Source organism: Pelophylax lessonae, assembly GCF_965119305.1.
Source record: "Pelophylax lessonae genome assembly, chromosome: 9".
NCBI lineage: Eukaryota > Metazoa > Chordata > Amphibia > Anura > Ranidae > Pelophylax > Pelophylax lessonae.
In genome coordinates this window covers 4,851,663-4,866,608 of record NC_138776.1, presented here as the reverse complement: position 1 = coordinate 4,866,608, position 14,946 = coordinate 4,851,663, and the positions used below count along the sequence as shown (strand labels likewise).

General features: G+C 49.4%; 1 protein-coding gene across 2 annotated transcripts in view; it reads left to right on the top strand.

Moving 5' to 3' along the window:
• The window catches only part of NECAP1 (NECAP endocytosis associated 1), a 31,145-nt gene extending 16,794 nt beyond the window's left edge, over positions 1 to 14,351 (top strand). Inside the window, exons 7-8 of one of the 2 annotated variants that reach the window (XM_082268040.1) lie at positions 4,028 to 4,124; positions 13,995 to 14,351. In XM_082268040.1, the coding sequence (XP_082124166.1) occupies positions 4,028 to 4,124; positions 13,995 to 14,040 (143 nt within the window). In that variant the 3' untranslated portion in view covers positions 14,041 to 14,351. Of the gene's footprint in view, positions 1 to 4,027; positions 4,125 to 13,991 lie in introns of both variants that reach the window. The other variant, XM_082268041.1, reaches the window with a different exon arrangement.
• Positions 14,352 to 14,946: the final 595 nt, after the last annotated feature.

Here is a 14,946-nt window from a genome sequence, read left to right as displayed (position 1 = left end):
ATTCCAGTTCTCTTAACAGCACTCAACTTACATTACTGCCCACCCCTCCCTCCTTGCATCCAAGTCCCCTTTTACATGAAAGCCCCATCCCTTGCATCACATTTCCCCCTTCCACCTCCCCCAACTTTTCCAATCCTACCTTACACAGCAAGTAGAAGGCATGGCATGTCTGGGCAGAGGGCGGGAGCTGCCCAACTTTTCAGATTAACAGACAAGTGATTGGTTGCTAGGACAGCCCCGCTTCCTAGCAACAAATCGCCAGCTTGTTCACTTAAAAATCTGGCAGTCCTGTGGGCAGTTGAAAGAGCACAAATGGCAGGAGGACAACGCCTCTGATATGTGCTAGCCAAGGGATTAGCGTTGTCAGCCTGCAGAAATACTTTTACTGGTAGGATCTCCAGGTAAGAAACTGTGCAACCGACTATCATAAAAATTGCTAAATTTCTCCAAATACTTTTTATTAATGGTGCAAAAGTCTCTACATACCAATTCTCTGCAGGTAAAAATCACCCCCTACTATACAACAACATGGGTTTTCCAGTGTGAATAAAACTGGTAATGGAAGACCTCGGGGAATTAAATGCCATTGCATTCTAACCTGTTCCCCATACATAACATGCATACATACTCTATTTTAATCTGCAGATCTGCCCATACTATCATTTTTCTTAAACCGTTCAAATGTGCCTGGATTTTCAGGCAGGAGGAATTGGTTGAAATTTAAGCTGTGGGTGGCCCTGCAAGTTGGCTCAACAAAAGTGGAAATTTTTTTAGCCGAACACTGACTGCATCTCATCCCATCAGAAGCCCCGTCCCATCCGAGGTTCTATTCCATCAGAAGCCCCGTCCCATCCGAGGTTCTATTCCATTAGAAGCCCCATCCCATCCGAGGTTCTATTCCATCAGAAGCCCCATTCCATCGCATCAGAGGTTCCATCCCATCAGTAGCCCCGACTCCTCTCATCAGAAGCCCCATCTTATCTTGTCAGAAGCATTATTCTATCGCATCAGAAGCCTCATCCCATCAGAAGCCTCATCCCTCCCCATCTCCTCAAAAGCCCCACCCCATCCTTTTCCATCCAAAGCCCCATCCCTTCTCATCCTATCCCATCGGGAGCCTCATCCCTTCTCATCCTATCCCATCGGGAGCCCCTTCCCTTCTCATCCTATCCCATCGGGAGCCCCTTCCCTTCTCATCCTATCCCATCGGGAGCCCCTTCCCTTCTCATCCTATCCCATCGGGAGCCCCTTCCCTTCTCATCCTATCCCATCGGGAGCCCCTTCCCTTTTCATCCTATCCCATCGGGAGCCCCTTCCCTTTTCATCCTATCCCATCGGGAGCCCCATCCCTTCTCATCCTATCCCATCGGGAGCCTCATCCCTTCTCATCCTATCCCATCGGGAGCCCCTTCCCTTCTCATCCTATCCCATCGGGAGCCTCATCCCTTCTCATCCTATCCCATCGGGAGCCCCTTCCCATCTCATCCTATCCCATCGGGAGCCTCATCCCTTCTCATCCTATCCCATCGGGAGCCCCTTCCCTTCTCATCCTATCCCATCGGGAGCCCCTTCCCTTCTCATCCTATCCCATCGGGAGCCCCTTCCCTTCTCATCCTATCCCATCGGGAGCCCCATTCCTTCTCATCCTATCCCATCGGGAGCCCCTTCCCTTCTCATCCTATCCCATCGGGAGCCTCATCCCTTCTCATCCTATCCCATCGGGAGCCCCATCCCTTCTCATCCTATCCCATCGGGAGCCCCTTCCCTTCTCATCCTATCCCATCGGGAGCCCCTTCCCTTCTCATCCTATCCCATCGGGAGCCCCTTCCCTTCTCATCCTATCCCATCGGGAGCCCCATCCCTTCTCATCCTATCCCATCGGGAGCCCCATCCCTTCTCATCCTATCCCATCGGGAGCCTCATCCCTTCTCATCCTATCCCATCGGGAGCCTCATCCCTTCTCATCCTATCCCATCGGGAGCCTCATCCCTTCTCATCCTATCCCATCGGGAGCCTCATCCCTTCTCATCCTATCCCATCGGGAGCCCCATCCCTTCTCATCCTATCCCATCGGGAGCCCCATCCCTTCTCATCCTATCCCATCGGGAGCCTCATCCCTTCTCATCCTATCCCATCGGGTGCCTCATCCCTTCTCATCCTATCGCATCGGGAGCCTCATCCCTTCTCATCCTATCCCATCGGGAGCCCCTTCCCTTCTCATCCTATCCCATCGGGAGCCCCTTCCCTTCTCATCCTATCCCATCGGGAGCCCCTTCCCTTCTCATCCTATCCCATCGGGAGCGCCTTCCCTTCTCATCCTATCCCATCGGGAGCCTCATCCCTTCTCATCCTATCCCATCGGGAGCCCCTTCCCTTCTCATCCTATCCCATCGGGAGCCCCTTCCCTTCTCATCCTATCCCATCGGGAGCCCCTTCCCTTCTCATCCTATCCCATCGGGAGCCCCTTCCCTTCTCATCCTATCCCATCGGGAGCCCCATCCCTTCTCATCCTATCCCATCGGGAGCCCCTTCCCTTCTCATCCTATCCCATCGGGAGCCCCTTCCCTTCTCATCCTATCCCATCGGGAGCCCCATCCCTTCTCATCCTATCCCATCGGGAGCCCCTTCCCTTCTCATCCTATCCCATCGGGAGCGCCTTCCCTTCTCATCCTATCCCATCGGGAGCCCCCTTCCCTTCTCATCCTATCCCGTTGGGAGCCCCTTCCCTTCTCATCCTATCCCGTCGGGAGCCCCTTCCCTTCTCATCCTATCCCGTCGGGAGCCCCTTCCCTTCTCATCCTATCCCGTCGGGAGCCTCATCCCTTCTCATCCTATCCCGTCGGGAGCCTCATCCCTTCTCATCCTATCCCGTCGGGAGCCCCTTCCCTTCTCATCCTATCCCGTTGGGAGCCCCTTCCCTTCTCATCCTATCCCGTCGGGAGCCCCTTCCCTTCTCATCCTATCCCGTCGGGAGCCCCTTCCCTTCTCATCCTATCCCGTCGGGAGCCTCATCCCTTCTCATCCTATCCCATCGGGAGCCCCATCTCATCCCATCTCATCCTATCCCATCGGGAGCCCCATCCCATCCTATCAGATGCAGGCACTGTCGGGTACTAGTAGTGAGAATTTGAATGCAATACCCATCCATATCCACACTGTTTAGCATATATGTGTATGTATGTATATGTGTGTATGTGTGTGTATATATGTATATATATATATAATTATAGAAAACAATGTAATAAAAACATTAGTGCTGTGTTCAATACATACAAAATAAAATACAATAATATACAGGCAGTACAAATTTCCTTTACCATCTCTCCCCTCTTTTGATCAATATTTTGATCGCTAACCATGCCCGCTATCACCTTTTTACCCTGGAACCTCCACACGCTTAGGTGTCGGTAGTCCCGGCCAAAGATGCAAACTCCATTGTGGAAAATATAAAAGCTGGGAGCTGCTTTTTCATTACAAAATGACTTTTCATTGTTAAAGATTGCTAAAAAAAATATTCTATTATATTTTATCCTTCAGGCTGAAGAAGAGGAATCTGGCTGTCTATGGCCACCTTTACTGTCCCCAAATCTCTTCCTCCCCTTTCTTTCTTTGGAACTCCTCATCCACTTTCCTACCCTACCTATGATTGCCTTGTTACCCCCCTTCCCCCATGTTCCCCCAATCCCGTGTTAAAGGGTCTTGTACTGATATGTCTGAACTACTCCTTTGCCGCACTTTGTTAGACCCTCTTACTTGGAAGTATTTATTCTGAGAAGACATGCTCAGTGTTATTGCATAACTTTGCACTTTCCAATGAATCTATCAGCATGGAATATATTCTAACAAACATTGCAAGGCCTTTATTTAATTTAACTTTTATTTCTCTTTGTACATTGCGGTGTTCGATTTTTTTTTTTTTTTTTGTCTTCAATCCACAGCGTGGCACAACCCCGTACTATTGAAAAATAGATTTCATTTTTTCCATACATGTAATGAAGCCTTCATAACGTGTTCTCTTCCTCCTCAGATATCCTGCTAGATTTGGGCTCCCCGCTTCCGGCACCCAAAGCCCCCGTCCCCGCCCCCTCAGCAGACCTGTGGGGTGATTTCAGTACTGCCAGCAGGTGAGAACCTTTTACAGATGTTGTATATAATGATCTAAACACTGGAATATATTCCTCTGACATCTGATAATAGCATGTGCTTTTAGATCATCATACAGAAGAGCAAACGCTGAGCTGACGTATAATTCATGAGGGCAAAACCACCATTTTAGCTTTTAAAGAAGAATTACCCCAACTTTCCTAGGTGTCCTGTAGCACTAGCTGCGGAATAGCGGCATTGCCTCCCTCTGCGTTCCTCTTGCTGGTGCTTTCCTCGGAGAAGTGCTGGGAGCCATAGACCGGCGCTCACTAGCAAAATGGCGATCTCATTGCTACTTGTGGTGTTGTGTGTCTGTGCACTGAAGAGAGGCTCTGCCCATCTTCCCAGCTATCTTTACAGGGTACCTATGACAATGGGACATACTTTGTCCCATCAGGAACTGAATAATGTAAAAAAAAAAAAAAAGTGATACTTTTGTAATCTGCACTTTAAAAAATAAGTGCCATCTTTTTGCTAAAGGTAACACGTGCATGGAACGTGAGCTGAAGCCTCCCTTTAGCATGCATTTGTAGTGGATTGCCCTAGTTTTTAGGCCAAACGCATGGGCAGAGAACCCCTGCTTATAGATCTACAGCACGAATGGAGAGCCCCCCCATTTATAGAGACGCCACAAGGGTGGAGAGCCCCCCCATTTATAGAGACGCCACAAGGGTGGAGAGCCCCCTCATTTATAGAGATGCCACAAGGGTGGAGAGCCCCCCATTTATAGAGACGCCACAAGGGTGGAGAGCCCCCCATTTATAGAGATGCCACAAGGGTGGAGAGCCCCCCATTTATAGAGATGCCACAAGGGTGGAGAGCCCCCCATTTATAGAGATGCCACAAGGGTGGAGAGCCCCCCATTTATAGAGATGCCACAAGGGTGGAGAGCCCCCCCATTTATAGAGATGCCACAAGGGTGGAGAGCCCCCCATTTATAGAGATGCCACAAGGGTGGAGAGCCCCCCCATTTATAGAGATGCCACAAGGGTGGAGAGCCCCCCCATTTATAGAGATGCCACAAGGGTGGAGAGCCCCCCATTTATAGAGATGCCACAAGGGTGGAGAGCCCCCCCATTTATAGAGATGCCACAAGGGTGGAGAGCCCCCCCATTTATAGAGATGCCACAAGGGTGGAGAGCCCCCCCATTTATAGAGATGCCACAAGGGTGGAGAGCCCCCCCATTTATAGAGACGCCACAAGGGTGGAGAGCCCCCCCATTTATAGAGACTCCACAAGGGTGCAGAGCCCCCCCATTTATAGAGACGCCACAAGGGTGCAGAGCCCCCCCATTTATAGAGACGCCACAAGGGTGCAGAGCCCCCCCATTTATAGAGACGCCACAAGGGTGCAGAGCCCCCCCATTTATAGAGACGCCACAAGGGTGCAGAGCCCCCCCATTTATAGAGATGCCACAAGGGTGCAGAGCCCCCCATTTATAGACGCACAACATGAACAAAGAGCCCCCAGTTTATTTAAGGCCATCTTGTTGCTATGGGTAACGCATTGAAAGTGAGCTAAAGTCTACCTTCTAGCATCCATTCTGATTGCATGCATTTGGAGTGGAGAGACCTGTTTATAGACATACTGTAGGAGTGGAAAGCCTTCTTCTTCTTTTTTTTTTTTTTTTGACATCCCACATGAGTAGAGAGCCCCTGGTTTACTGGCATACCACACGAGTAGAGAGCCCCTGTTTACTGACATACCATGTGAGGAGATGGCCCCCTGTTTACTGACATAACCAGAGGGCTCTCTCTACTCATGTGCTATTGATATACCTCATGAATAGAAGGTCCCCTGTTTTATGACATACCACATGAGTAGGGAGCCCCCTGTTTATTGAGATACCATACGAGCAGAGAGCCCCCCGTTTAATGACAAACTACATGAGCAGAGAGCCTCTTTTTTTAGACATACCACGTGAGTTAGAGAGCCCTCTTTTTAAACCTACCACACGAGCAAAGTACCACTGTTTATAGAGACCCTGCGGAGCGGAGAGCCCTCATTTATAGAGCAAATACACGAGCAGAGAGCCCCTGTTTATTGGGACAATACACGAGCAGAGAGCCCCTGTTTATCGGGACAATACACGAGCGGAGAGACTCCGTTTTTTAGAGGGATAATACACAAGCGGAGAGCCCCCATTTATAGAGACCGTTCACAAGCAAAGAGCCCCCCATTTATAGGGACAAAACATTAGTGGAGTCCCATTTACAGACATTCCGCACGTTCCTAATCCCTGTACACTGCCACAGATTTGTATATTAAATGTCCAAACACGATAACTCCGTCATATATTCGGTGATCTGTTCTCTCCCGTTTACCATTCCTACCACTCGGATCTATAAACAGATCTCAGTTTCAGCAATAACAACATTCCTCCGAGTACATCAATAATTCTGAACCTCTCCGTACGCCAAGTCCCAAATAATCCGATTTTTGCAGACGCACAGACACCGCTGGACTCTGCTTTCACATAAGCAAAGTACCACTGTTTATAGAGCGGAGAGCCCCCTATTTTTAGAGACACCGCACGAGTGCAGAGCCCCCCATTTATAGAGACCATACACAAGCAGAGAGCCCCCTGTTTGTTGGCCTACCATACAAGCAGAGAGCCCTCTGATTTTACATACCATAGGAGCAGAGAGCCCCCTGTTTTGACATACCATAGGAGCAGAGAGCCCCCCTGTTTTGACATACCATAGGAGCAGAGAGCCCCCCTGTTTTGACATACCATAGGAGCAGAGAGCCCCCCTGTTTTGACATACCATAGGAGCAGAGAGCCCCCCTGTTTTGACATACCATAGGAGCAAAGTATCTCTGTTTATAGTGACGCCATACCCCAAGTCCCAAATAGATTTTTACAGACGCACAGACACCGCTAGACTCGACTTTCACAGGAGCCACAGGAATATGTAAGATTACACTTTGTGTTTGGGCTTTGCTTGTGGCTTCACTTGCAGGAAGAGGTCAGTCTTCGGCCTTCGAGCTGTTCAGGGTGGCATGCTGGGACTTGTAGTTCCCTTATAGCTGGAGGGCCTGGGGGTGCATGTGTCTGATATCATGCTGGGAGCTCTATATATATATATATATATATATATCTCTCTCTCTCTCTCTAATCCTCTAGCTTTGCGTCTGTGCACACTTACATTTATATTGCCTTTGCATCTCATTTCTTTTTGGACACTTTTAGCTACTAATCACTTTTTTCTGTTATGAAAGTAATGTACAATGAGGTTTAAAGGGACCCTGTCAGCTGCAAAAGAGTCCGACTAAAGGTTCCCTGCAGTAGAAGAAGCATTATACCGGGGGTCATTAATTATACCGGGGTCTCTGGTGGTCCATGTGTCCTGCCTCCTCCTTCCCAGTCCTGCAGTGTCTGCAGACTCGGCCTTTCACAAGATGACTGTGTGCCCCCCGATTTTTTTTTGGGGGGGGGGGGGGTTTGCACACGTTTTAAAAAAAAAAAATCTTAATTTTAGGCCTTAAGAGAACATAAAACCCCCAACCATGATATATTTTCTGAAAGCAGACACCCCAGAGTAGTGATGGGGAACCTTGGCACCCCAGATGTTTTGGAAACTATATTTCCCATGATGCTCCTGCACTCTTCAGTGTAGTTGAGTATCCGAGGAAATGTAGTTCAAAAAAATCTGGGGTTCCAAGGTTCCCCATCACTGTCCTAGAGAATAAAATAGTGGTAGTTCCAATGTTTTTTTTTTTTTTTTGGTCCCACGATATTACAGCAAAAAACTCATTAAAAGTAAATTTTAGGGCACAAAAATGCAATAAATTACCCAATTTTTTGGTAAAATATAAAAGCCAAGGTTGCACTGAGTAAATAAATACCAAACGCCTCAGAAATTGCCTGGTATGGAAGTGGTTAAAGAGAATCTGTCACCAAAAAAGAAATGAGACTTTGCTACAATGTAAAGTAGTGAGTGTACAGCTAGTATAACAGTGTAAATTTGCTGTCCCCTCAAAATAACTCAACACACAGCCATTAATGTCTAAACCACTGGCAACAAAAGTCAGTACACCCCTAAGTGACAATGTCCAAATTGGGCCCAATTATCCATTTTTCCTCCCCGGTGTCATGTGACTCGTTAGTGTTACAAGGTCTCAGGTGTGAATGGGAAGCAGGTGTGATAAATTTGGTGTTATCGCTCTCACTCTCTCATACTGGTCACTGGAAGTTCAGCATGGCACCTCATGGCAAAGAACTCTCTGAGGATCTGAAAAAAAGAATTGTTGCTCTACATAAAGATGGCCTAGGCTATAAGAAGATTGCCAAGACCCTGAAACTGAGCTGCAGCACGGTGGCCAAGACCATACAGCGGTTCAACAGGACAGGTTCCACTCAGAACAGGCCTCGCCATGGTCCACCAAAGAAGTTGAGTGCACGTGCTCAGCGTCATATCCAGAGGTTGTCTTTGGGAAATAGACGTATGAGTGCTGCCAGCATTGCTGCAGAGGTTGAAGGGGTGGGGGAGGGGTCGGCCTGTCAGTGCTCAGACCATACACCGCACACTGCATCAAATTGGTCTGCATGGCTGTCATCCCAGAAGGAAGCCTCTTCTAAAGATGATGGACAAGAAAGCCTGCAAACAGTTTGCTGAAGACAAGCAGACTAAGGACATGGATTACTGGAACCATCTCCTGTGCTCTGATGAGACCAAGATAAACTTATTTGGTGTCAGATGGTGTCAGGCGTGTGTGGGGGCAACCAGGTGAGGAGTACAAAGACAAGTGTGTCTTCCTACAGTCAAGCATGGTGGTGGGAGTGTCATGGTCTGGGGCTGCATGAGTGCTGCCGGCACTGGGGAGCTACAGTTCATTGAGGGAACCATGAATGCCAACATGTACTGTGACATACTGAAGCAGAGCATGATCCCCTCCCTTCAGAGACTGGGCCGCAGGGCAGAATTCCAACATAACGACCCCAAACACCTCCAAGATGACCACTGCCTTGCTAAAGAAGCTGAGGGTAAAGGTGATGGACTGGCCAAGCGTCTCCAGACCTAAACCCTATTGAACATCTGTGGGGCATCCTCAAACAGAAGGTGGAGGAAGGGAAAGTCTCCAACATTACCAGCTCTGTGATGTCATCATGGGGGAGGGGAAGAGGACTCCAGTGACAACCTGTGAAGCTCTGGTGAACTCCATGCCCAAGAGGGTTAAGGCAGTGCTGGAAAATAATGGCGGCCACACAAAATATTGACACTTTGGGCCCAATTCGGACATTGTCGCTTAGGGGTGTACTCACTTTTGTTGCCAGCGGTTTAGACATTAATGGCTGTGTGTTGAGGTATTTTGAGGGGACAGTAAATTTACACTGTTATACAAGCTGTACACTCACTACTTTACATTGTAGCAAAGTCTCATTTCTTCAGTGTTGTCACATGTCACACGGGGGGCTATTGGAGTGGAGATACTACTCTAGAAGAGGACTGGGTACCTGTGACCCCCCCCCCGCTCCACTGCCAAGAGAAGCAGGGGAAGAGTCCTTAAAGTGGAAATTCCCCTTTTGGGTGGAACTCCACTTTACAGTGATTTACAATCACCTTCCAAAACAACCTATTCAGTTTATAATATAATAAAAGGTTATAATAAAAATTAAAAGCGATACATTGATCTATAAATAAAGTGATTGTAAGCCTAGTTTAAAAGAAAAAAAAAAAAGTTACACTTTCCTCCTCTGTGCAGTTGGTTTTTCACAGAGAATCCTGGCTCCTCCTCTTCTCGGGTCCCTGGCTGGAGCTCCTGGCCCCTCCCCTCCTGTTGAGTGTCTCCATAGCAAGCAGCTTGCCATGGGAGCACCCAAGCTGAGCTGCAGCTCCGTGTGTCCGTTCAGACATGGAGCTGCCGTTTGCCTCTGCCCCCCCCTCTTTTCTGATTTGCCTCTGCCCCCCCTCTCTTTTCTGATTTGCCTCTCCCCCCTCTCTTTTCTGATTTGCCTCTGCCCCCCTCTCTCTTTCCTCATTTGCCTCTGCCCCCCTCTCTCTTTCCTCATTTGCCTCTGCCCCCCCTCTCTCTTTCCTCATTTGCCTCTGCCCCCCCTCTCTCTTTCCTCATTTGCCTCTGCCCCCCCTCTCTCTTTCCTCATTTGCCTCTGCCCCCCCTCTCTCTTTCCTCATTTGCCTCTGCCCCCCCTCTCTCTTTCCTCATTTGCCTCTGCCCCCCCTCTCTCTTTCCTCATTTGCCTCTGCCCCCCCTCTCTCTTTCCTCATTTGCCTCTGCCCCCCCTCTCTCTTTCCTCATTTGCCTCTGCCCCCCCCCTCTCTCTTTCCTCATTTGCCTCTGCCCCCCCCTCTCTCTTTCCTCATTTGCCTCTGCCCCCCCTCTCTCTTTCCTCATTTGCCTCTGCCCCCCCCCTCTCTCTTTCCTCATTTGCCTCTGCCCCCCCCCTCTCTCTTTCCTCATTTGCCTCTGCCCCCCCCCTCTCTCTTTCCTCATTTGCCTCTGCCCCCCCCCTCTCTCTTTCCTCATTTGCCTCTGCCCCCCCCCTCTCTCTTTCCTCATTTGCCTCTGCCCCCCCCTCTCTCTTTCCTCATTTGCCTCTGCCCCCCCTCTCTCTTTCCTCATTTGCCTCTGCCCCCCCCTCTCTCTTTCCTCATTTGCCTCTGCCCCCCCCTCTCTCTTTCCTCATTTGCCTCTGCCCCCCCCTCTCTCTTTCCTGATTGGCTCACTTACTTTGATAGCCACGGGAGCCAATAATGTATCTCAGCCAATCAAGAAGGAGAGTCCTGGACGGCCAAGACACTCGTGGACATCACTGGACAGAGAGGGGGCACAGGTAAGTATTAGGGTGTGCTGGGGAGGCGGCTATACACAGAAGCCTTTTTATCTTATGCAAAGAATGCATTCAGATAAAAAAAAAAAAACCTTTCTGCCTTTACAATTCCTTTTTAAATACCCCCCCCTAATTCCTTTTTAAATACCCCCCCCCTTTTTTTAGAAGTGATCACATTACCTCTATTCTGAGCTGCATAAGAGCTGGGGGGAGGAGAAACAGCAGTACACTGAACTTACCAGTGAATGGTTGTGCAAAGGGGAGGGGGTGTCAGGACAAGTCTGATCAGTGGACGAGAGCAGGCCGAATTCCCAGCATAGCTAGAGAACTGACCACACTGTCCTCTCATGCCTGGCGTAGTCAGTTTTTAATAGGAAAGCAGAGGGACTGGCAGGAACAGCAGGGATTTCACACAAAGGAAGCGATACAAAGAGAACAGGAGACTCTCTCATACAGTACAGGGGGCACATATCAGGAATATGAAGTGTTGGGTTTACATATTCTTTAATAGTGGAAATACCTCTCTGCTCTTTAAAGGGGACCTCTCATGATGCAAAACCACTTTGGAATGAAGAATCATCTGATGGAAGCTGCCGTTCCCTGACCCATGGAGTGCATTTTAGTTCTGAGCCAGAAAACTCAAACCTAATCACTAAAACATATCAGAACCCCAAAAATGTCATCTATTGCAGCTCACCAGTCCTTCCGCTGCAATAGTTGTGTTTTTTTTTTTTTTTTTTTTTTTCCTGCTGATCCTGCCAATAACTTCCTGTCCTAGGGTGACAGGACTCGCTATACCCAATAACTGACTTCCTGTCCTAGGGTGACAGGACCCCCCATACCCAATTACTGACTTCCTGTCCTAGGGTGACAGGACTCCCCATACCCAATAACTGACTTCCTGTCCTAGGGTGACAGGACCCCCCATACCCAATAACTGACTTCCTGTCCTAGGGTGACAGGACTCCCCATACCCAATAACTGACTTCCTGTCCTAGGGTGACAGGACTCACCATAGCCTAGGACAGATCTACAAGCCCCTCTCCTTCTCATCGGTAGTACACAGGAGCGATGTCGGTTGGAAAGCAGGAAGTTATAGGCTCACTGGCTTTCTGGCAGAATCAATGGGCACAGGAAGTGATCAGCTCACTGGCTTTCTGGCAGAATCAGTGGGCACAGGAAGTGATCAGCTCACTGGCTTTCTGGCAGGATCAGAGGGCACAGGAAGTGATCAGCTCACTGGCTTTCTGGCAGGATCAGTGGGCACAGGAAGTTATAGGCTCACTGGCTTTCTGGCAGGATCAGCGGGCACAGGAAGTGATCAGCTCACTGGCTTTCTGGCAGGATCAGCGGGCACAGGAAGTGATCAGCTCACTGGCTTTCTGGCAGGATCAGCGGGCACAGGAAGTGATCAGCTCACTGGCTTTCTGGCAGAATCAGTGGGCACAGGAAGTGATCAGCTCACTGGCTTTCTGGCAGGATCAGTGGGCACAGGAAGTGATCAGCTCACTGGCTTTCTGGCAGAATCAGCGGGCACAGGAAGTGATCAGCTCACTGGCTTTCTGGCAGGATCAGCGGGCACAGGAAGTGATCAGCTCACTGGCTTTCTGGCAGGATCAGCGGGCACAGGAAGTGATCAGCTCACTGGCTTTCTGGCAGAATCAATGGGCACAGGAAGTGATCAGCTCACTGGCTTTCTGGCAGAATCAATGGGCACAGGAAGTGATCAGCTTTCTGGCAGGATCAGCAGGTATTTTCAGAGTTTCAGTGTTGGTATTTAAAGCAGATCTTCAGCCCCCCCCCCCTCCTCCCCACTTACCAGGTGATCCGTTGTGCAAATTTCTGGTACTCGCCCACCCAGATGATCCAACGTTGTCCCGCTGAGATCCTCTTGTATTCTTCTACCTCTCTGTCCCGTGCCGCCATTTTGATTGTGACATCATCAAGAGGCCCGCCGGCTCTTCTTGGTTTAGCCGGCACACTTACTGATGATACAGCGATATGCACGCGCTACTCCCCTCCCCCTCCCATTTCTGAATGTAGTGCTATGTCTCCTGGGATATGTGACTTGCATAACCCAGGAGGAAAAGGGAGGACAGTGCCGGGATAAGGTCATCTAGAGCGAACATGCCAAACTGTGTACCCCCCCCTCAAGATATGAGCATTATGAGTCAGCAAAAATCTCCCCACTAAAATACTGAGCACTAATCTGCATGCTTACCTTCTAACAATAAAATTCCCCTCCCTCCCATGACAAATCCAACCCCCCTGCTGACTTCCCCAATCTCAGCTCAAATGACCCCCCCCCCCCCAAGGAAAAATTCACCCCTCCTAGCACAAATCCTCTACCCCTAAAATGCCCCCTTCTAGTACACATCTTCTCCCCTTCACTTCAAATTTCCCCCTCCCAGCACAAATCCAACCCCCCTGCTGAATTCCCCAATCTCAGCTCAAATACCCCCCCCAAAAAAAATTCACCCTTCCTAGCTCAAATCCTCTATGCCCTAAAATGCCCCCTTCTAGTACACATCTCCTCCCCTTCACTTCAAATGTCCCTCTCCCAGCACAAATTCCCACCACATCCCCCCCTCCTAGCACAAATCTTCACCGCTTGTAACACCCCCCAAATATCCCCTCCTAGAAAAATAGTTGCCCCCTATGACGTGACCCCCCCCCCCCCAATCTTCTTGTGGCACCTGCTTCCCCCACATGATACCACAGTGCCCAGGGTAGCCACCCCTACTGCCCACCCTTGTCCTAGTTCTGGACAGCGCACATCATTGGCCAAGGCTGGGTGGGGGCGGTGCTTTGCTTTTTTTTTTTTTTGGAAGGAGAGGAGGGTGAAGATCCGTTTTAACAGACCAAATGGAGTAAATAAAGGAGGTTGAATATTGGGGTGTACATGTACTTTTAGGTATTGCCGGTACTGGGCACATGTGTGTGAGAAGGGCAGCTTCCATCAGAGCCTAGTCATGTGTTTTATGCTTTGTATTGCTCTTTGCTTGTTCTGTTCTCTGAATGATTTACTCTTTGCTTTGCCTCTTTTCTGTCCAGCAGTCTGTCCTCTCAGGCTCCGCAGTCTTCTAGCTGGGTTCAGTTTTAATCTGCCACTTCTGCTGCTGCTGCTGCTGGGACTCTTCCTCCCCCTTTTCCCGGAGATCAGACAGTCCTCCGCACCGCCAGAGACTGCGGCCGCTCTGTAAAACGTATCATTGTGACGTTGTTGCATTATCGGGCTGTTTGGGGAAATCCGAGGGGAGCGTGTGTTGTGCATCTCATTCCCACTTCTGCCCCTGCAGTTTTCATGACCCCCCCCCTGCCTGCACCGTCTGTGTCACTGTCATCGTGTTCCTGTCTGTCCCTCCTCCCTCTTGTGGCTCCATCTCTCACTCACTGTTTTATCATTCCAGGCACCCTGAGGGAGATTGTGTACAGGTTATGTCATGGTAGCTGTGGTGCCCACATTGTGCTTTTAGTGTAAAAGATAGGCCGGCGGTACGACCTAAACTACCTTGGGGGTTGTTAGGCGAGATGCCAGTGGGCAAGAAAAATTGACCCCAGCAGTCTGCATTTATCATTATGTGATCCCTCTGCTTGTGTATAGAAGCAGCGCCGCACACGAGTATTTGACTGGCAAGGCGCAATCACTTGCTGATGACAAGAGAACTCGGTAGCTGCAATTTTATTGGCTCCGGAAAACTGCAAACCACCCAGCAATCCTCCCAGTAGTTTAGTCCTACAGCTGCCCACACCTAAGAATAGTACTAAGGAAAAAATTGAGACAACCATGGCCAACCTATTTTTGCAAATGCGAGTTACCTGCCTTCAACACTTTAAAAGCTCAACTCCGGGCCAAATTTCTATTTTTATTTAAATAAATAGATCTCAAGCCATATCCAGCAGTACCTCTTCTTGGCCACAAGATGTCCTCAGTCAGTCCAGAATGCTGAGGACTCTACTGTGAGTGGTGCTGGAGGAATCCCATCACTTGATAAGAGAGAAATGGGTA